Consider the following 24,421-nt stretch of genomic DNA (forward strand, 5'->3'; position numbering starts at 1 on the left):
AAGTTTACAAAGTTCTTTATTTAAATTTTAGAAAATATCTAATTAGTTTACTTTTTATTTGTCAAAAAGTTTATTTAAACCCTATTCACCCCCTCTAGGGTTGCCATACCGATCCAACAAAAAAAAAGGTGACTCTGTCAAACCAAGAGTGTGGTGCCCGTTTAAGACGATAAAATGCCTTATTTAACCAATAAATCGTAGATGAAGCATCAGAAGAGATAAAACCGGCATGTTGTTCCATGTAGACAATATTAGATAAAATGTCATGTAAAAAGGCATTTATTAAAGTCAACTTGATGAATAGGCCAATTTTAAGCAAGAGTAAGCGTAAGTAAAACACGTATAGTTATGGGTTTCACCACATGACGAAAAGTTGCACTTAATACCAATAAGTCAATCCATTGAAGTTGTGCTTGATTTTAAACACTCATTTGCAACCAATTTTTTTTTTATCATTAGATGTGTGGACTAAATCCTAAGTATGATTGTACGTTAAAGCTTTGTATTCTTCTTGCATGGCATCACACCAATGATGACATTTCATTGCTTTGTTAATTGTGGGAGGCTCAATATTAATATAATTTGGTTGGAAGAAGAGCTTTTGGTTTTAAAATGTCGCTTTTCGTACGTGTGACAATAGGATGATGGTTTGATGAGAAAGTAGAAAAATAAGCCAAATGAGGTAACATAGGCAACACGAGAGTGTTGTATATTGGGTTGAACAACTTCATGTTCTTTGTGGTTGTTCACCAGATTCATTTAGTGTTGGGATAGGTTCAGGGATTGTAGGATGGGTAGGCAACCGTTAATGAGGTAAACAACAATGGAGAATGTGTCATCCCAAAAATTAATAGGCATAGAGGAATGTGATAATAATATATACGGTAATTAAGATCAGTTTTAACTGTGGAAGGATGTTTTTTTCAACTATGTGATTTTGTTTTGACGTATATGAACAAGTTGTGCAATGCTCAATACCATGTGCTTTAAAGAAAGGAATGAGAGGCTTAAATTCAGCCCCATCAATTTGGAAATGAAGAATGAACTTGCCTAATAATTTCTCAACATTAGTTTTAAAGGAAATAAAAACATGTAATGCTTCAAACATAGTTCAAACATAGTTGTATTGAGAGAAAGGAAGAACACGATTTTGCCAATAGCACATGCTTTGCAAAAGGATGATATATTATTGGATAAAGCATTAGACATACAATGTTTAACAACAAAATTAAAAATAGGAAGAGCAAGATGACCAAGGCGTTCATGCAAACCATAGGATTTAGTTGGGTGTTGTAGGGAGAAAAACCATTCTGACCGAAAGTTCCAAAATGTGGAGGATTTAACAGATTGATTTGTATTTATGCAAAATTGATGTTGCACTCCATCGATGGTTATGGAGTGAATAACATCTATTTGTTGTATGTCCAAATTTGCTATACAATTGACATTGTGGCTTATTTCGATTATTCCACGAAGATCTACCTCCACGATTATAGTTAAAATGCCCCCGTTCGTTGTGTAAATTATCAAAATCGTGATTATTATCCCTCAAATTATCCATCTCTTTTGTGGCAGGGTTACAATAATAAGAAGATTTGCAAATGAAAATGTCCCATCTACATGGACAATCTTGTTTTCAAAATCGATTTTCATGTGTGAGAAGAGGAGCCCATCACATCTTAAACATTTTTAGAGCAAATTTTAGCAGTAATAACAAAGACCATTATTGACTCATATTCAGGACCCAAACCAAACAATATATATAGGATATGAACTTCTGTTGAGAAAGATATATTTGTCCACTGCAGTTAAAGCATCGATACACTTCTTTATTTTGGAAATATATTCATCTGCCTTTTCACTTACTTGAAGAAACTTAGGTGCTGCCTCAGCTTGTCAACATACATGTTTTTCTCAAAAGCCATGACCTTCGAGGAGAAATCCGACTTGAAATTTCCACAAGAGGAAATTATCGTTGTTTAATTTGACTGTCGAGACTTTATTTCTTGGATTGATCATCATCATAGATGTTACCTGATTATTTGCCAAAACCAAGCCAGTGTCTAATTCATCCATGAAAGAGGAAGAAAAATTTGTTTTTTGAGACTACTATATTGTTATTAAGTATGTTTGTAACCCTGGTTGAGGTTGTTTTTTTAGTTGACAATATTGTAGATCCTGAAAGATATTGTCCTCTTTTGATAGAGTATTTAGAGAGAGTATTTAGAGAGAGCCTAAATATAGAGAATGTGACGAGATCTCACCCTCAGGGGAGTCTAAGCATATTGTATTGAGGGGACCTCGTAAGAAAGCTTGAAAAAAAGCATATTGTGGAAGGTGAGAGGAGTTCAAACTTAGGGGGTGCCTAAGTTGAAAGATAGAAGAGTAAGTTATATAAGAGTCAACATAGAGGGAGTCTATTTGCAGATAAATACTTATGTTGTAATTGTTAAACTCTTTATAAATTGAAGTTTCATTCCACCGAGCACACTGTCCCCATATGTTAGTGATTTTACACGAAAATAGATTATCAATTTTTGTGTTATTATTTTTCTATTTACTTTTGTATCGATCCTTTTGTGGGATATATTGTCAGTAACATTGTTCTTGATATTGTGCCTTTGTTAGAACCACCTGTTCTTTTAGCATGAAATAAAATGACATCCTTTTATTATTAAAATTTAGTGATCAATTTACCTTATAAACAAAAAAACATTATTCAATAATTACGAGAAATATATCAAATAAAATATCAAATCTTATCATCATCTAATCGTGGTCATTATATTTGAGTACCCTACAACTTTTTGTAAATTATAACCCTCTTCAATATCTTTCACAATTTAACAAATAAGTCCATTTATTTTCATACAATCCTCTTGTCTAATTATTTGTATCTCTTATTCATATATTGTTTTACATATGCATTTATGCTTCATAGATTGTATTTAATGGATTTATGTAATTTGAGTCAATGACGTAATACCTAGGATTTAACAAATTCGATTTAATTACAGAAAGTTTGAAGGAAGCAAAATTTAGAAGGATATTGTTGTTCAATTTTTCTTTTCTAGAAAAGAATAATGTTGACTTCTTAATATTCTATAGATATAGATTAATTAAGAAAGAAAAAAGAAAAGTGGATAAATAAGAGGCATTTTTTAACAGTAGTTAACCCTATTTTCTATTGCCTACATAGCTAAACAAATAAATTTTTTAAATGTTTAAATGTTTAGATTTACCTCATTAATTAAATACAGTGTATCTCAACATTAATTGACATGATTTATATCTTCGAACGTGTTTGGCAACTTGAATAATTTGGAAGAGTTATATTGGATGAGTAAAAAGAACCCATCTATTTGGTTTAACAAGAATTAAAGAAGTTTACTATCTGGTTATTCACATCACCAAAATATTCACATTTTTCACATTGTTCTTCGTGTCAACTTCTCCAATAATATACCTATTATTATTACCAACTCAACTTTGTTAGAAGATGTCTGGGCCTGTGGTTGTTATTTTTGTTCGGAGTTTTCCGCTTGATTGCTTGATGTGGCAAAAAACATTCTTCTATGGAAGTTTGTGAAGAATATTGTGCTTTGAAAAAGATATTGTTTGGGCTCATTATGAAAAAGATTCTTTCCTTAAAAGTAGAACATTTGTTTTTGAAGTAGATATTCTTGTGTCTGATTTTTTTGATTGGCTTGGTCAAATATCTTGGTTGAGAGAGTTGTCACCGGCAATGTGTGCTGTGAAAGAAAGTGCAGAACAACGTTTTGTTCGTATCCTCAGTTCAAAAAGAACCTCAAGCGTGTAAGTTCTCATTCATTAGTGTGATTTGTAGCTACTGCTTTTGTTTTCGTGAAGATTAGTGCCAATGTTATAATATTGAAGTTTAAGCTTCTGTTGCGTGATGAAATAAAGAACTTTTGTTTATGTCTTGATGATGGACATGATTCACAGGACCGAGTTCCTCTAGTATACTCCCTAAATATATTGATTGATGAGAAACTTGATTACATGGGAGATTTTGGTTAGTCAATTCATCTTTCAAATAGTTTAGTGATAGAATTACTTTTTGTAATATTGTTTCACTTATAGTATAAAGTGAAGAATAGTTGTTTTAAACTCTGTACTGAAAATCATAAAAGTGTGACTATGATTTATATAGAAATAAAACCTCTTATCCCAAGTCAAAGACCACCTAGACGTAGATATTGTTTCATCGAACTGGATTAACAATGTCTTTTGTTCTTACTGTGTAACGACCCAACTTCCACTACAAGAAAAGGGGCTCTCCCGATCGACGCACAAAATTTTCAAGAGATATCGAGTAAGCCATGCGTCGGGATACGAGTAAAAAAAAAAAGTGTATGGAGAGGAACTCTCGACACACAACATGCAACATCGAAAGTTCCTAGAAATCTCTCGACGGTGTATGAACGTCGAAGACATTGTTAATATAGCATCGGAAGATGTCTAGAAACTCCCGATCCTGCATGTTGTGCATTGAGAGGTTCTCTATTTTTTTTAAAATACCTTTCATTATTAAATGAAATGTATATACATCCACCCTTAGGCTTGTATACAAATAGTATAAAATGTTTATTAAATTGCCCTCAGAATTACATTAATTTCTAAAATAAATAAATTAAATGAGATGACTATAAACCCTACAACCATCCGTAAGCAAGCATGTACCTTTCATATTAAACAAAAATACTATATCACTAGAAATCTTTAATCGTAACAAACACAACAGTTTGCAAATACAAGCTATACATTCAGGCTTTTCTCATTTGATAAGGAAATAAAAGAGCAAATACAACTAAACGATCTTTCATTATTAACATCAAGTTCACATCAATTGAGGGCAAAAAAATTACCTTATCGAGATCTTGTAATTCCTTGATGTCGTATGGACTTTCTCCCTCATCAACATCCATAATTATTGAGACCTAAGGTGAAAATATTGTTGGTTAAAGTATAATATTTTTCATAAAATGCTTGTGCATCAACCTATATGCCTTCAAACATCAAGCATTCAAACATTCAAACATTCAAACAATCACAGTGTATCCAATATCTTGTAGCAAAATCAATCTCATCAATATCAATTAGTAATTTCAAATCAAATCAAGTATCTATGATCTAGCTACAATGGAGCGACGTAGCCCCATATGGGTATTGCCACACCTAATTTGGAGAAGTTTATTACTAAAATTTCCAATTCTGATAACTATGCTCGAAGTTATGGAGAAATTTATTACTAAACAAAACTAATAACTTATCAAGTACTTCAACTAACTAGTAATCTTTAGTAGGAAGTTGAACGACAAATACTAATACAACAACATCCCACAACAATAACAACGCATTCATCCATAAACTAACTCTAATTCAACCATTCCTACAAATTCAAATATAAATCCAATTCAACCACAAACTAACTATAAATTATAAAAGCACCACTTTTCAACCAAACCATAACTAAAATGTACACAACAATAACATTCACCAACAATGTATATCCATCCACATACAAATTATTATTTAGAGCAACGTCTACAATCCAAAATATAACCCCCCCCCCCCCCCCCATTCAATATAACCCTCTTCGAATTCAATATAATTCCTAAATTCAAATTGAAATTTTGAACTTCAAACTCAACTTCAATTTTAAATCCTAACAACACTTCAAATTCGAATTGAATAATAAAACCTACAACTAATTCAAAATATAAATATTAAAAACTAATTTGATGATGACAAATGGCGGGACAAGGACAGTAGCGTGGATTTCCCTTCTTCTCGATCTCTCTTTCAACTCTCTTAGCCTTCTCCATTTCGGTTATCTAAATTATAGAACTGAAGTGGGTTTTTATAAGAAAATTTCTGACGCACATCAAAGACGTCGGGAGACACCTCCTATTCTCAACGTCATAATTAAAACGTCGGGAATAGTTTTCACTTCTTCCAACATTTTACTTATGACGTCGGGAATGACTAAACTTTTCCCAATGCCGTGAAAAGAGACGTCAAGGAAAATGCGAGAATTAAATACTTATTTATCTTCTTCCGACGTCTTGAACCACGACGTCAGGAATATTTATCTCGACTGACGTGTATTTTTATGCGTCAAGGATGGACCTTTGTTCTAACTCTTCTTTTGGTTTTTCCAATGCTTTTTTCTACGTTGGGAGAGTTTCGATTTCTTGTAGTGTTCTTATACTACGTTGAAGTCGTTGCTACTTAAATAAATAACAATTTTATTTCATTTAAATGAAAAAGAGGAAACCAAGTTCTTAAATAAATAATTTCAAATACTCGTTTATAATCCATAATTTGGAAAGATAAAAATAAATACTAGAAAATTTAGTTCTAGTTCGGACCCTTTCTAACTTTAAAAGAAAAATAACATAAAAATAATTCATAAGTTCTATAAATTTAAAATCAAATACTAAAAACATGGAAGGCAAAAGCAACATAAGATATCCCCTACGGCAAGTCACGGTCATTTCTTGTCATTTGACAGTTTTTATCTACCTTTACCTCTGCCTGAAAAATTAAACATAGAAAGAGTAAATATAAATATATACTCAGTAAGTGACCTACTACTAGTCCTATTAGGTGTCTGTTAACTTCCCATTAGGGTTCCGTAAGGAAGTACCCAAAAATTATCGTGCTCTCAAACACATGCTATCTAGTGATCCCGTAGTAGCACATCTGGTTTTCGGTGAATCCGAAGGAACACCTAAGAGAAACTGGTCTTCGAAGAACTTGAAAGAACGCCTAAGAGAATCGGATTGTAAGTGACCCGTCGAACCACTTATAAAATATATCGCGATAGACTGGTGGTCCAGTTGAACCACAAAGTCATAAAAAGGTGGTGATCCTGAGGGACTCTAATAGACAAAATATATGGGTACGGCCCTAATAGACAAAGTTAACAGAACACTCATCTATAGCATGTAGCATATCGTAAACATCATAAACATGACATCATCAATCATACAGTTTTTATCATGTGATTAATATATCATGCATCATAACATATCAGTCATCCATATCAGTCACATTATACATCATAGCTAAATCAATACATAATGGAAAAGACATGCAAACTCTTAATTCTATTTTTGAAGGTTTAGTAGTGGAATCTCTTATCTTGAGATTAGCTAAAACAATATTTTCTTTGTTGATAGTCAATTCCTAAACAAAAAAAGAGTCAATTTATTTAATAACTTATAAAATGTCTCTAACATCCAAGTCTTTTCGAAGTCAACTTACCAACAAGAGGGGTTTAAACCAATTCAATCTTGGTCGGAAGAAATTCCAAAAAAACTCGTCAACAACCTTCAAACGACAATAATCTGACTTTAATCCAAATAATAATTTACTTGGTACCAAAAAATAATATTTGATGAGTGTATTGAACCCAATTGAAAAAGAAATACCAAAATGGCTCAACTTGGCTCATCAAAAGGAAACTTGAGTAGGGTTGGCTGAAGACAACTCACCAACAGAGGCAAGCGACTGAGAGATAGAGATTGTCAGCTCGAGTTGGGGAATTCAACTCGGACAGTTGGTGACCGATGCACGCAGCTTGAGATAGAGAGGGATGGCTCAAGGACGTTCTCCAATGCGGACCGAACAAAGCTTCGAAGACGATTGCACAAGATGGAGGACGGAGCTAATAAAGCATGGAGCAGCAGAGACACGAAAGGAAAATAGATGGCTGGCGGATGAGAAGAGAGGGAGACGATAAAGAACGCAAGCTTCACGATGTTCACTTGTTGTGGCAGCCGGTGCTGCGAAGAGAAAAGAAGACGACGGGAACTTGCCGAAAAATTATGCGCAACGGAAAAAGCGTGAGAAGGAGAAGGTGTGAACAGCTACAACTGGGTGAGGAAGAAGGTGAATAGTTAATGCATGCTTCACCAAGAGACCTATATTAAATAATAATTTATTGTTGTTATTATTATTAACGTACTCCCCTATTTTGTCCTGTCTTTTTTATTTTTTTTATTTTTTTATTTTTTTTTTAAAAAATTGAGTTTAAATTTAAATTTAAATTTTATATTTTATATTTTAAATCTTAATTCTTAATTCTTAAATTTTAAACTTACGTTTTAAAACAAAAACATATTTAAAATTAAAATTAAAATTAAAAGTTTTTCTCTTCCGTATTTTTTCTCAACCATCCCCTATTTTCATATTCATTCGTCAGCACACTCTGTTTTTCGGCGCTCCCACTTTCTCCCAATCTCTCACCTTCTCCCAATCTCTCACCTTCTCCCACTCTCCCACCTTCTTCCTCTTGTCTGTTGCACTCCACTTCACTATCTAAAACTTCTTCACTTCACTATCTAAAAAAATTAGACCTTGCCCTATAAAAAGAGAATAGAAGATTCAACTAGGGAAGAATTTTTTCTGGGATTTGATAGAGAAGAGAGACACGTAAAAGAAATTTTTTTATCTGTGATTTGGAAAGAGGATCAAGAAAAAACCTTTTGCATTTAAGGTAGTAAGTTCTTTCTTTTATTCATGCTTAATGATACTAGGTTAATTATTTGGCACCCATTTGGTGCTATCTTAATTTTTCATTTAAATCACTCATCAATTAGCTGTCGTGTTAATCATTTGGAACTCATTTGACATCGTTTAATTATTTGCATCATATTATTTAATTAGCACCATGTATTTACATTCTGTGTTAATTACTTGTATTCATATGACATAATGCGTTAATAATTATCCCTGATTAATTAATTAGTATCTTGTATTTGGTAATACCCATTTTTTCATTTGACCTATTAATTAATTAGCACCCCTATTTGACGTTTTTAATTTTTGGCATCTTTAGTTAATTATTTGACATCCATTTGGCTATTTTGATTGTTGCGTTCTTCATTTTGTTAATTAATTAGATGTTGTGTTAATTATTTGGTTGATGTGTTAATTATTTGGTTCTTGTGTTAATTATTTAGACCCGACACTCATTTCATGCTGATTTAATTATTTGCATCTTTTTAATTATTTAAGCACTCATTTTACATTCGGTTAATTGCTTGTATCCATTTGGTATATTGAGTTAATAATTATCCATTTGGCATACTATGTTAATTATGCATTTGAAAATAATTATTCATTTGGCATACTATGTTAATTATGCATTGTTAATTAATTAGCACCCTATATCTGACAGTTTTAATTTTTGGCATCATCCATTCTGAGCTAATTATTTGCGTATCGTTAATTATTTTGGCACTCATTTGGTCTCTTGTGTCAATTACTCATTCGAATTATTTGCATTATGTATCAATTAATTAATATGCATTTTGCTGTAATTATTTGACATCCATTTTGGTACTGTGATTATTTATTTGCATCTTGCCTTAAACCTACTTTGGCGCAGTTAATTATTATTTGACACCCATTTGGCATTCTCGTTTAATTATTCATTACTGCTGCCTAGCCCGATTAATTATTTTGTATCTGCATCAATTAATTATTTTGTATCTGCATCAATTAATTATTTTGCATCCTTCTGCATTGATTAATTAATTATCTTGCATCCTATTTAATCATTTTGTACATTTTTCATATTGCTTATATTATCTATGTATTTATTTTATGTATTTATTTTATCTCAACATATTACCCTTCAAGTATTTCTCAAATTTCATAATGTTTTGTCATTGTTATTATTCATTTTCCAATTTAAATATAAAAATGTAAATTGGAGAAAAAATATTGTTTTTTATGGATTTTAGGATTTAAATTCCATGAATACATGAAATTTTTTTGTTTGAAATTTAATTAATAGATTGATTTTAAATAAACACATTTCATATTTTAAATGAGACTGAGTAGTGTTTTATATGAATTTATTAATTTATAGATACATGAAATTTCTCATTAAACACCTCTGATGGAAATTAAAATATCAAATTTTGGTATCTTAATATTCTTAAGGTGAATAAAAAAATCTTTTAAAACAAAAATAAACTTCATTTATTTAATAGCTCATATGCCACCCATAATTATCAATTTATGTTTGGGTTTTATTTTATTCGATGTGAATTGATAAACATGGGACATTTAAATAAAATCTAAATAAAAAATTTTGTTTCGTGAACCCTTATAATTTAGTTTTAAAAGATACAATTGGGCAACCATTTTATGGGTGTTGTAGGGTGCTAAATCTCATAAATTTAAATAGACCATCTTTTTTTTATTTCTTTTCTTTCGGTGACCAATCACACCTTAATATGGTTTGTGGCGACTCCAAAACTATTTATTTATTAAAAATAAATAAACTGGGAGATCGGCTTCTCCGCGTAGCGATCACATCGTGACAGCTTGGCTAATCAAATGTGTAAGAGAGTCGAGCCAGTACATTTTTATCGTTTATTCTTATTATATTATTGATAGAACTAAGACATGCACATCGGAAAAAGAATCGAAATTCTACCATAATTGCCACAATTAACATGTAACCATAAACTAATCAAATTAGGGTTTTAGGAAATATTACCTTTGAAGTTTTCAAATATCTTCGATATCTCCTTACCAATTCAATTCGAGACCACCACTATTAGTCACCTACTATCCTTTGGACAAAGAACCGGGTTGTGGAACCCAATTTGGTGTAGAAAGTAATGGAGATAAAAGGAAATTGGAAGGTAGAAGTTTTTTTGGTTGAGATATTGGAGAATGATAAAATAGTAAATTCTAATTAGTAAAAAAAAAGCAAAAGTTTTCAACCATTTGAAAACACTCCTATTTATAACCTAATTACTTGCAAAAATGCATGTAATTAATTTGTCAAATCTCAACACCTAATGTTCCACTAACAATTAGTGGAATTTAGTGGGTTAGATGTCTACATCTCATGTAGCCACATATCCCATTGAGAGTTGGTGGAATTATCCAACAAAATGTTGGATTTTTCCACTAACTTAGTCCAAGGGTAAAATGATCATTTGACATTTCAAGTCAAAAGTCAAACTTTGAGTTTTCTAAGTCAAAAGTCAATATTTGACTTTTTACCATTTTGTCCGTCTTGACTAATTCCAACCTTCTGAGCATGAATCTGCATTCATTTTTCCAAAATTCAAATCACATTTGAATATAAGGCCGGTCAAAGTTTGACTTTTCAAAGTCAAAAATCAACATTTTGACTTTTTACAACTTTGACCATTTTCATCAATTCCGAGCTTCTTAGTATGAATTCGTATTCGTACTTATAGTATTTAAAACATAAAGTTCTATTCTAATCAAAAGACCCACGACTATATCACTATATTTGTCGGTTTCTCTTTCTTCTCCCAATTCGAACAATTCAACTTATTTCATCACACTGTTCTAAGTTTAATCCATATGAGCTAGCAAGAAACCTAATGGACCTATAGATCATGGGCTCTAACGATTCAAGATTAACTAGTTAAACTCTTTTAGACTAAGTTAATTAACATTTGTTAACTAACGGGTCATTTCACTAAAGTCCCGAAGTTGCACTCCCCTCACTACAGATATATTTGTGTACATTTGATAAAACCATACTCAGTAAGTTAATCACTCACAGGTTGCTCGTAACCTTGGCTGGGTCAAAATACCGTTTTACCCCCAAAATTACATCTTGCTCCTTAAGTCTCACTAATCCACTATTGAACAATTGGTTTAAGGTCCAACCTATAAACTTAATCCCTCTCGGGCCAATGAGAGGGTGGGGCCCCTTGTTCAAGACTTGGATTCAGTGCTTAAGAGAACAACCTATCTACTAACCTTAAAGCGGGTACGAGTGAATTTCGTATTGTACCCTATGTCCCCAGCTATCCACCCGATCTTACCCCTAAAATGGGAGGCTTATTGGGTCAACGCTGATGAGCTACTCTCAACTATGCAGATCTGAAGATAATCTCGTGTGAACAAGAGCTCATAGTTAACTCAAGATTAAGATTACGTTACCTAGGTCATCAATAATCGAGATAGTCAGTTTTAAACAATAAACAATGTTATAACGTAAAAATGACTAATTCATGGTTCAGTCTTATGTAAACACTTTACATAGGATGCCCCCACTTTCATGTCTCTACATGAACGATTCAGGATCACCTCGTTTGTACTTACTACAAAGTGGGTTGCATTCATAGTTTCTCTAAATAAGGCGTCCAACCATTATTCATATACTATAGACCATTATTCATATACGAGGGGTTTCGACTCCCGTGCAGGCACATGAAAAATCCTCGCTCAGGTTAATTCTTTTGTTATTTCTTAAATAACATTAGAATAAGTTTGAGAGACTTTTCATTCTAAGAGTTTAGATGATACCAACATCATGTCATTTTCTTTTTGGCATATTTTATCCAAAAGTCAACTGTTCAAGTTATTTTTATTTATTTATTTTAACAAAGTTTCACATTCTCCTAAAATTTTAAATAATACATATTTCATTTTTTAAAAAAAGAAAAAGTTCAATAACATTATTTTCTATATCATTATTATTTTGAGTCTGATATTTAAATTTTATTTATCTTGGTTCCCTAAAAATGGGGTCATTTGGCTTCATGCATAGTTTAAAGGAAGAAGTAATACTTCATGAAAACCTTTACATTTTCTAAAATTAGCTAAATATTAAAAAAAAAATCCTCTAAAGAGCATAAAATTCTTATTTTTTTTCTTTTCTTTTCTTATTATTTTCTTTTTTACTTTTAAATTTTGATTTTTGATTTTTGATATTTTGTAAATTACTTATTTAATTATTTACATCCTATTAATTAATTAGTACCATGTATTTACACTATGTGGTAATTACATGTATTCATATGACATCTTGCGTTAATAATTATCCACAATTAATTAATTAGCATCATGTATTTAGCAATATCCATTAATACTCATTTTTCCATTTGGCCTATTAATTAATTAGCACCCGTATTTGACGTTTTTAATTTTTGGCATCTTGAGTTAATTATTTGACATCATTTGGCTATTTTGATTGCTGCGTTTTTCATTTGGTTAATTAATTAGATGTTGTGTTAATTATTTAGTTGTTGCGTTAATTATTTGGTTGTTGTGTTAATTATTTAGCACTGTCACCAATTTCGCATGCTGATTTAATTATTTGCATCTTTTTAATTATTTAGGCATCTATTTTACATTATGTTATTTGCTTATATCCATTTGGTATCTTGCGTTAATAATTATCCATTTGGTATATGTGTTAATTATGCATTTGAAAATAACTATCCATTTGGCATATGTTAACTATGTATTGTTAATTAATTAGCACCATATATCTCAAAGTTTTAATTTTTGGCATCATCCATTCTGAGCTAATTATTTGCTTATCGTTAATTATTTTGGTACTCATTTGGCCTCCTGTGTCAATTACTCATTTGAATTATTTGCATTATGTATCAATTAATTAATCTGCATTTTGTTATAATTATTTGACATCCATTTGGCTACTGTGATTATTTATTTGCATCTTGCGTTAAACCTACTTTGGTGCAGTTAGTTATTATTTGGCACCCTCGTTTAATTATTCATTACTCTGGCATGACCCGATTAATTATTTTGCATCATTCTGCATTAATAAATTATTTTGCATTATTCCGCATTAATTAATGTAGAATGATGCAGAATAATTAATTATTTATTTTTCATCCTTCTGCATTAATTAATTAATTATCTTGCATCCTATATTAGTTAATTATTTTGTACATTTTGCATATTGCTTATATTATCCATGTATTTATTTTATCTCAACATATTACCCTTAAAATATTTCTCAAATTTCATAATATTTTGTCATTGTTATTATTCATTTTCCAATTTAAATAAATAAACGGGAAGTTGACCGCACAGCGTAGCGATCACGTGGCGACAATTACCATTAAATATTTCCTTTTTTCTCTTACTTTTCTTTTTTTTTTTCTTTTCCAAATAAAATCTTTATCTCCCCATTTAAATACCCATTAAATCAATCTTTTTTATCTTCTTCCTATAACAATAACATAGACTCTTTAAATAATTATATTATCACAATATAATTATTTTCAACTCAAAATTAATTTAATTATATATATATATTTATATATAATTAACCATAATCTTTAAATCTCACCAAAATAATTAACTAATATCATTCAACCTACATCAAATCTTTAACAACAACCAAATTACAAATTTCAATATTTTATTGAATATTCTTCCGATCAATATTTACTTAATCTTAATTTCTATAAATTCCAACCATTCTCACCAAATATCTCAAAATAACACCTCAATAATTTAGTTTAAGATAATTAAGTTTAAAATTATCTTAATTTTTGGGTGGTACATACTGTCTCTACTTATTGTTTTGTGTGTTATATTATCTGCTGTGAATTGTGGGATCGTTTAAAAGACAATTGTTGATTCTTTCATTGTTTGTCAAACTTAAACTGAATTCAACTATTTGTTTTTAATCGCTAACCAAATGTCTCCTAATTATGCTGTACTCGAGAGAGAAAAATATATTACCCTATAGAAAAAAAAATTACTAACACAATGTATCAAAAGTTGAAATATAATTGTATTTATATAAAAAGAAGAAAAACTGTCACATTCAATTTATGATTACAGAACAACTCGAAATGGATGGAAATATTTTTTTTTTAACCAATCCATATGTGATATTACGCACCAAAATCAAATCTCGTGATTTTGTAAAAAGAAAAAGAAAGAAAGAAAAACCCCATAGATTTCCTGATAATCAATCCAGATTCTCAACTAAAAATTAAACTCATACTCAAACCCAAATAATAATTAATTCTTAGCATTTTCTTTGTAGCTTTTGTTTCTAAAAATTGATATACTACTTTCAAATTCAATTTTCTTCTTTTATTATTATTTTTTTTTGTCAATGTTTAAAATAAAACCAAACTAAAATTTAAAAACTACAAAATAAAAAATTAGCTTTTAAAAATTTGTTATTGGTCTTGGAATTTCATTAAAAAAATTCAACCAATAGTACCTAAAGAAAGATACAAATCACTTTGAACAAAACAGTTTTGTTCATCTTCGTTTGAAAAAATTGAAAAGAAAAGTTTAAATAGATCTATTTTCTAAAATACTTGAAAAGGAGATATTTAGTTTAAAATTAACAAGATTTTATTTTATTTTTCATGGCTAAAATTATACTCTAAAATTGTTTGAAATATTTACCAAATATAGCAAAAATATACTTTTATCAATCCAATCTATATATATTGACACAATCTAAAACTTGTTATATTTTGTAAAAAGTCTTGTTTATTATGCTATATATAAAAATGATTCTTATTTTTTATCTAAAAGAGATTTATAGTATGTTTTAAAAGTTAAAAAAAAAATGTTCTAAGTTACCTTCAAATATTCCAAGTTAATTATATTTTTAGTTCAAAATGAAGGGTTCAATTATACTCTTTTATTTTCCATATATCTTACTATTGGTCTTGCAAAAATAGAAAAAAAAAATACAAGATCCAAGTTACTATATTTTCTAAATTGCAAAAATAGAGAAGGTAATAATAGCGTTGTGACCACTCATGAACTATTTTTTTCTAATCATTTCACGTAATTTTTCTATATCTTATGCCTAAAAACATAATTCAGTTTTTTTAATGGGAGAAATATCTAAAATTAAACCTTAATCAATTAAGACTGCAATTCCTTTGTAAATGATGAGGAACAGTATATATTGATTTTTGTCCTTCTAAAACGATCACATAAATTCTTTGAAATAATGAAAATTTATTATAAAAAAATGGTAGTATCAGTCATTTATTTTCTTATTAAATTATCAAATAATTTTGAAAATAATGAAAAACCATACGTAATGTTAGCATATATAAGTTTCAATCTTAACAACATCTACAATGAACACATTTGAACTAAAAACCAAATATATACCAAAAACAAAAATATAATCTCAACGATTTATTGAAAACACAATATAAACTATTATCAATTGATAGTTGAATCTCTTGGCCTACATATATTTGAAACCTAAGGAAACAATTAATATTGGAAGGGTAACAGAGCCTACCATCAAATTCTCCTTGGAGTGGAAACTTAACTTGAATAAAATACACCTACCTACACATTTCAAGAAAAACTTGGGATTCAACTTCTATCCATTTAGCTCATATTCAATAATGTAAATTTAGACTCTTAATTGGAAAACATTCAACGTGGTTAAATTAGATATTAATTGGGTTAACTTGATTAGGGAGCAACTTGGTAGGAAAAATAAGGGAAAGAATAAACGAATTATGAGAGTATCAATCTTTTATTTTTGTTCTCAAACCTCCCGATTCCTCTCTTCTACCAATCTTCTAAAATAATGAAAAACCGTTGATAATTTTCTTTAACAATGTCAAGAGACAGACAAATTCAATAATTTTCTCTTTCGGTAACAAAAATAGACAATTAACACAAAATAATTCTCAAATAAAAATAAAATTCATAGCCAAACCAACAATAGTATCCAAAGAAGACTATAGAAAGAAAAATTGCAATACCAATCTTACATGTCGTCGAACCCCAACATTAAAAAATAAATTAAATTAAATAAAAGAAGGGCAAAATATAATCTTTACCTCAATTAATGTTGAGTGTTGGGGAGGGTTGGAGTTGATGAAACAAAGCACGATAACTGAGATAAAGAAGACGATTCTTGGCCCCAGTTCTATGAATATTTGATTGAGCACAAAAATGTTTGAGTTGCTTGAGCCTCAAACATCCAAGAAATTGCCCCAAGAACAAGAACAACCAATTGATCTTTGAATCATCTTCTTTAGATATCACTGGCATTACACATTTTTCTTCATTGCAGAAATTACAATTTGGTAAATTGGGTTTTGTCCAACAATTTGGAGCTCTATCATGCATACTATCTATTTCTTCTTCAAAGAATCTTGTTATTTCATTAACCTTATTCATTAGATCATACTCAATTTCATACTTCATCTCGCATTTTTTGCATATCACTTCCCCCTTGATTTTCATTATGTTGTTCGATTGAAGGTACTTGAGTTCGTGGACTACCGCTCGTTTGTCAGTCGCCCATGGATACGGTGGCTCAATCCTTGTCATGTCTGCTCTCGTTCTACGTCGTCTCAGTCTCCGTCGGTGTTGTTGTTGGTCATTTGAAGTTTCAATGTTGGGTTGAGGGGTTGCGTTGGATTCTTCGTTTGGAATTTGCGACGAGGGCAATGTGGATGACAGCTGGGGATATTCAGGTGCTGGAGGAGGTTGAGCAGACGGCGGACGGAGAGAAAGATCGAGACGGGGGCTCCTTTCGTTATTGCCATCTTCGGCGTTCATTAGAAGGAGTAATTATTAGGATGGGGAAAGTTTTGCTACATATGAGGTTTTAATATAGTATTAGGATGAGGAAATTAAAATAAAGTATATATACACAGGAGTAGATAAATCAAAATGAAATCTTTTTTATTTTCTACTAATTTCAATTAATTAAATATCTTTTGATGAATATTTAATCCATCCAAAGATTTAGATTTTCAGATTTACTGAAAATTAGATTAATTATTCGTTGTGTGGTTTTAAATTCAAGTTATGGATTTTAATATAGTATGCGGAATGTATTTGTATATATAAATTATTTATTTATGAAAGGTAAAAGTAATTATATTGGTGATAATATAATTATTTCCTCAGAAGTTGGATACTTAATTTGGAAAAAGAATAAAGATTAATTCATTGTTTAAGGATAATTATTTCAAAAAAACTATATTTTTCCTCAAAATTGATAACTAATAAAGGGTTATTTTTTAAAATAGTAAAATAAATTAAAATATTTATAACTTACGACAAAATTTTAGATTCTACAAATGATAGTCACTTCTATCACTATCACTCATAAAAACATATCAGTGGCTATTATGATAGAATCTGAAAATTTTTCTTTACTTCCAAAATATTTGGTCACATTTTCTATTTTTAGAAATATTTGGTCACATTTTCTATTTTTAGAAATATCTACAATAAAATTGTTTTGAAAAGATGATTATATTGAGAAAAGATAAAAAGTTGATTTGATTGATTGTACATTATAAATAAGAGAAAAAGAAAACAAAATGATATTAATAATAATATTTATTATCATTATTATTATTTATAATGTACAATTTTAAATTGAGTAAAATAAATTAAAATCCTTACAAGTTATAGCAAAATTTTGGATTTTATCCAAAAATGGATAGACTTCTATCAATGTCTATCAATGTCATTGATAAAAGTATATTAATATCTATCAAGGTGTATTATTGATAAAATCTAAAGTTTTGTTATATGTTGGAAGTAGTTTGTCAAATTTGCTATTTTTTACAATTTCTCTTTATAAAGATTGCCTCGTTCCGTGTGCAAGGAAGCCGTGTGCAAGTTGAACGTCTTCCCCTTCGTTTCCGCAGCCGAGTTGAATCCATCATCCACGTTGACCTTCTCCATGATCTGAGCCGCTCACGAGCCTCCACCTCTGCATGCCCTTAGCCACCTCCATTATGTCTATGTCTGTCTAATTTGGTCATCTACCGGTTGTCGTAGCGTGCCGCCTCTAATTACTTTTCGTTGACGAAGGTTGTTTAGTTGATTTTTTTTGTGGGTTTTGGATGTATCCATTAATTATTGGTTCTAAAATAAATTTATTTTAGATCTAATTGAAGGTTTCCTTGAAGGCTTTGCTGAACAACTTTTGAGCAAACTTTTCGATTCCAACCTAACTTTGGGTTTGGAAGAATTTTTTAGACAATAGTCAACAGTTAATTTTTGTTAATCAAGTTATTTGAATTTTTTAGGGACAAATTTGTGTAAGTACTTTTTTGGAATAAACTTTTAACTCACAGCTAATCTCGAGGTAAGAGATTGGAATAAACGTTGGAAGAGACTATATGTGTTCATAGGTGTGTTTATGGATTAGACATTGATGGTAGCTAAGATGTATAATTGGTTTGTGTAGAGATTGACCAATGTTACTTATGCTTTATGGACTGTTACGATTGTTGATTGATGTCATATTTATCCAATTGTTATTGTGGTTGTCTGTTAACTTTGACAGTTAAGCTTATAACCCACTTGCACGACTATGGTGTTCCTGCGGGGTCACTCACACAACTAGAGGTGTTTCTGTGGGATCACTCGAACGATCAGGGGTATTCATGGGGATCACTCGCACGACTAGGGGTGTTCCGATGGAATCACTTGCACGCGCAAGTGTGCTCCATTGAACACGGGAAGTTAACAAATTACCTGATGGGACAATAGTGGTCCCTTAAGGGTATATTTTACGTACTCACCCTCTTTTATTTCTATGTTTAATATTTTAGGCAAAATGATAGAGAATCTAAAAAGTTGACGAGCGATAGGAAGGATTGTGACATGTCATATGTGAATTTTTTTTCTCTTTGCTTTTGCTCCTCTTAATCAAATTTTTAGTATTTTTAACTTTAGATATTTTATTTAAAGTTTTTTCTTATTTATTTATCTTAATATTCTTTAAAAAGTGTTAGAACTATCAAGTCAGATTTTCAATAAATAAATTAAATTAAATTCAAGTGGTCTTGTAGACTAGTTTGGGAAAGTATAAATATTTTGTCAATTTTACTATTTTTCTTTTCCATCTTACTCTTTTTTTATGTTTTTTTAAACTTTATCTCACAACTTATGGTTGATTATCTTTTACAAAGTTAGTATAGATATGGAAGAAACAGGCCAAATTAAGTTCATATTGTTTTTTAAACAATATTTGTTTAGATTGATTTTGATTCCTCTTATATAATTTTGAAAATGATATTCGATTTAGTACTTCTATAATTATATGTCAAATAGTACATATTTAAAAAAAGAAAAGTATATTTCATGATTTATATTAAGGATGAGCATGATAAATAAAAAAGTCGAGCCAATCGATCAAAAACTGATCGATTGAACTGAATTTAATCGATCAAAGATAAAGAGAGCTTCAGTCGAAGTCGAATTGGAAAAAATCCAAACTGACGATATTTTAAAAAAAAAATCAAAAACTTAACTAGCTTAAACCGATTGATCGACCAACAAATGGTCGATTTGCAATAGTTTATTTATTATGAACTTGTTTTGGATTTCAAAATTTTACTTTTTCTCCTTTTGTTATTTTTTTTATCCATCAAGATGTCCAATTTTTTTAATTAAATATTTACTTTAAAGTATTTTCGGTGTTTATGTCTATTATTTAAGTTATTTAATTAATTAGTTTCACTAAATTTTGTTATCATTATATTATAAAATTAAGGAAAGCATTTGAAAATATATTAAAATTTAGATATATGTTATAGAAATGGCTATATTTGCAATTTGTTTTAAGTAAGTTAGGTACAAAACTTTTATTTACGTAGAAATAGTAAATTAAAAAATCTGAACTATAAAAGTAGGAATCATTATAACGCCAAAAAAAAATTGAATTATAAAAGTAGAAGAATCATTATATCTCCAACTTTTTTTTTTTTTTTTGTCTAAAATTAGATTTTAAACTAAAATATTATATTAATATATTTTTTATAAAAATATTGAAGTTTTTTTTTTATTATTCTTTGAAATATAATGGATCGAAAACAGCTCTTGAATTGAAAAGAAAGAATTTGAATTGAGTCTTTCATACAAAGATTTTGTTGTTTAAATTGTTGATTATTATTATTATTTGTTAAAGATAAATATCTTATTTTGATTTATAATAATTTATAAATCCTTATTCTTTTAGGATTTCTATATTTTATTTACTTTTTTGCCCCCCTACTTTGTTAAGAAGAATATATTTTTTATTTTCTTTTACATCAACTAAGGTGACATTCAATTATCATCTTCAATTCCTATCGAGATTCTTAACCAATTTAAATTGTGATGTCATATAAATAATTGTTCGATTATTTCATAGTAAATGTTTGATTCTCTCGTATAGTATATATTACTATATAGAAAAAAACTAAAAAAAGTATCGATTTATTTCACAATATACAAATATAGGAAATAATATCGTGAAAATCAAACAAATCATCTTTTATTTATGATTTTAACCAAGTATGTGTATAAGTTAGAAATTAAAATTAGAAAAAGGTGAGTTATTATAATTTATTTTTAAAATTTTGATAAATTCACTCATTATTTTTAGGTATTTATTATATAGTCCACTAATTAGTTAACTCAAAACCAAATCAAAAGTTTGTGTGGGAGAATTAATAAATGGATTGAAAACAATGAGTCCACAAGGTAAGACTAATTACTTTTGTTGTTAAAAGAATTTCTATGAAAGGTAAAAGATGATACAAATTTAAGGGTTGGAGAGATTTAGGATTAGTTTTGAAAATGAAGAGTTTTGGGACAAATGGGCATATGAAATGCCATTTTGTCCTTATAGGATAAACCAACTAATTTATTCTCTAGTAATGTAACACACCTTTTCTCCACACCTTTCTTCTCTTCATCTCTCTTGTGATGCTCCAATCTAATGTTTGTTTCAACCAACCTTACATTGGCTTTTGTAAGAACAATATATACGTATGTTTCTTTCCAAATTTAAGTTTGAAAAATTGCATTACATAACAAAAGCATTAAAAAAAAATAGGATAATCTGTTTTAAAATTTTTCATTTTTACAATTTAGAAATGCAAGTGGCATGGACTCTACTATCATTTTCTTTTTAAAATTTTTGCAAACTTTCCTTTAAATTTTGTAGAGATGGTCATGTGTATTATTAGTTGGGTGGAGGGGATTAAAGAGGTAGAGACATGGGTTTTATTATCCCTTCCAATGATCCAGATTTCATGTTTGAAGTTGTGTAAGGGGAGAGAGAAAAGTGTGTTTGTGGAAATTTCTTTTTGTCTTTCTCTTCTCAATTAATAACATTATTATTTAATATTTTAAATAATTAATATATCCTTATTAAATTAACTCTCAAACATCCATTATCCTCCACATCCAAACACAAACATTAAGCTATAATTAAAATCAATTTTTTCAATTCATTTTCTTTTTAAAATGAAACCAATTAAATTCTATAATCTTTTTCTTTTCAAAACCAACTAAAATTTACCAAGTGTCACACTTTCAAGGCTCCAAATGTCACTATTTGATTAGGTTTGATTTGGATAATTTTACCACAGTCACTTCTCATATTTTTTGGTTAAACTTGTTTAAGTTATAATTTATTCCTTTGAACTTCAATTTGAGTGATTCAAATTGCGTTGGAATCGTTGTTTTGAGCTCTATACGATGAACACTTCAAAATGCTAAAATTATTAATGAATAAAATCAAGTTTTTTTTATCATAAAAACATTAATTAATTAAAATTAACTACAAAAAAATTAACACATAAAAGTATTCTAATAAACTTTAACATGACAACGAGAGAGATTGTTTTTCATAATCTATCTCCTCTCTCTTTAGGTATAACCTTTTGCCACAAGTCTAAGCCTTAAATGTTTGTACTTTACTAATTTGATCTCATTTTCTCTTATAGATCCATTTGCAAACGATGGATTGTACTGTATATGGTCGATTTACAAATTTTCAAACGAAATTGTAGTATATTGACGCTATTTTAAGATCCATGACACTTATCCTCTGATCTTGATACATATCATTCATTCCTTATTTATAGGTTAGCTGTTAGACTCTAATAACGATATACCCTTTACGTGGCAAGGTCCTATGCAGCGAACACAGTCTGCGCGATAAAAGGAGGCTTATTGGAAAATTTGACGCGATGAACTGATAGACATTGGGCTCATTTCACCCAAAAATGGCAGCGTAGACCTTACTCAGTATGTCGGCATCTTGTGAATGGACCACCATCACCATTGGATAGAAATCATCCTTCATGCATGAAAATGCCACAAAAAAGGCTTATAAATAGATGAAGCCCAACCATTTTTGAAGCTGCTTCTACCTTATGATCGTTTGAGAAATAATTTAGAGAACATCCAAGATTTTCAGACATCTTCAGAAGCTTAAAACCAATGTAAAGTGCAAGGAAGCACCAAAGAATTTGGGGCTAAAGAGTAGGCAACGTAGCCAACTTATTGGTGAGTGGTTCTCTCTTAAAAACGTTTTCAAAGCAAAAAGGGATTTTCAATGTGTTTAAATCTTTTAATATGTTTCCCTTGAAATCTTGAATATAATTTTTTTTTACTATGCTTTTCAAAGATATGGATTTTAAAATGTGTGAGTTTTGACGTGAACTAAAATGATGAGGTAAGATGACCCTTGTACCCTATGCATGAGAAGTCTCGCACTTGCTGTGTGTTTTGGTGTGAGATGTCTTATCCTTGTTGTGCGATCTGAGATAAGGATGCTTTGTCCTTTTTGTGTACTCTGGAATAGAATGCATGTTCCAACATTTGATCTGTGTTACTACCTAACCTATTGGGGAGAATTGTTTTGAACCTAATGTATTATCTATTGAGATGCAAGATGTTTATATCGCATCTTTTGACAAAATGATTGCAACGCATTAGACAATGTTTGATTTGTAAAAGCGTTCATAAGAACTCCACTCACTAGACGTTTTTCGTCTAACTTTTCAAATGTTTTATTTTATCCCCCCAGGTAGCCAAGGATATCCAATATCAAACTTGTCGTCTTGATTGTCTAATTGACCTTTTGAACGCATCACTTGGTAGTAGCCACTGCCAAATCACATAGCATGTAGAGTGAGGAGAACAGAGTCAAGATTGTTATTTTAAAAAACCTTATGTTTTGAACTTGAGAAGGCTTGTACTCATGACCAATGTCTTTTGATCCACTATCAATGAAATATTTGTTTTGCAATTGAACTCTTTCACATTAAATTTTTTCGTTCATTTAATACGCTCACCAGGCGTTCTATGTGTCATCTCGCAGAGAGAGACAGGTAGAATGTCTTGGCGGTCACGTCTTCCCTTAGTCGTATAAAGAGACTTCAGACGAGGCATGATATTAATGGTTCCTCATGCCTTCATCAAGTATGATGACCTCAGTTTCTGTCAAGCTTATGTAACAGTCAGATTGATGGATAACCCGTCCACTACATCAAATAATTCCCAACCCTTCAAAAGGATTTGACTAATCAGAACAATTAACTACTTTATTAGAAGGACCAACCTTATTAACAACTTTTGTTAACTTATTTGTGAGTTTTTCAGAAATTTCATTTTAATACCAGTTTAGTGTGAGCTTGATGATTTCTAATGTGGTCTGGCTTTAAGAACGCAACATTTGTCGATATAAACACTTCATTCTCCTGATAGTCATAAAATAAACCTTTGTTTCTTTTTGGGTAACTTACAAATAGATATAGTTTAATTGAACAATGTTCTACTTTATTAGGATTTTGCACCAACACACATGTTGAAC

The 24,421-nt window shown here is 30.0% G+C and overlaps 1 protein-coding gene and 1 long non-coding RNA gene across 2 annotated transcripts; both read right to left on the reverse strand.

Moving 5' to 3' along the window:
- Positions 1 to 4,705: 4,705 nt before the first annotated feature.
- LOC105435493 lies at positions 4,706 to 7,985 on the reverse strand. Its single transcript, XR_969527.2, has 3 exons — positions 7,524 to 7,985; positions 7,294 to 7,359; positions 4,706 to 4,961 (listed from the first exon to the last, which is right to left on the reverse strand). It is a non-coding gene; the product is annotated as an uncharacterized LOC105435493 (long non-coding RNA).
- Positions 7,986 to 16,489: 8,504 nt separating this feature from the next.
- LOC105435666 (hypothetical protein) lies at positions 16,490 to 17,394 on the reverse strand. The gene has a single exon (XM_011657904.2). The coding sequence runs from the start codon at positions 17,362 to 17,364 to the stop codon at positions 16,639 to 16,641; it is 726 nt and encodes a 241-aa protein (XP_011656206.1). The 5' UTR covers positions 17,365 to 17,394; the 3' UTR covers positions 16,490 to 16,638.
- Between the last annotated feature and the right edge of the window lie 7,027 nt (positions 17,395 to 24,421).

This window comes from Cucumis sativus, chromosome 5 (genome assembly GCF_000004075.3).
Source record: "Cucumis sativus cultivar 9930 chromosome 5, Cucumber_9930_V3, whole genome shotgun sequence".
Classification (NCBI taxonomy): domain Eukaryota; kingdom Viridiplantae; phylum Streptophyta; class Magnoliopsida; order Cucurbitales; family Cucurbitaceae; genus Cucumis; species Cucumis sativus.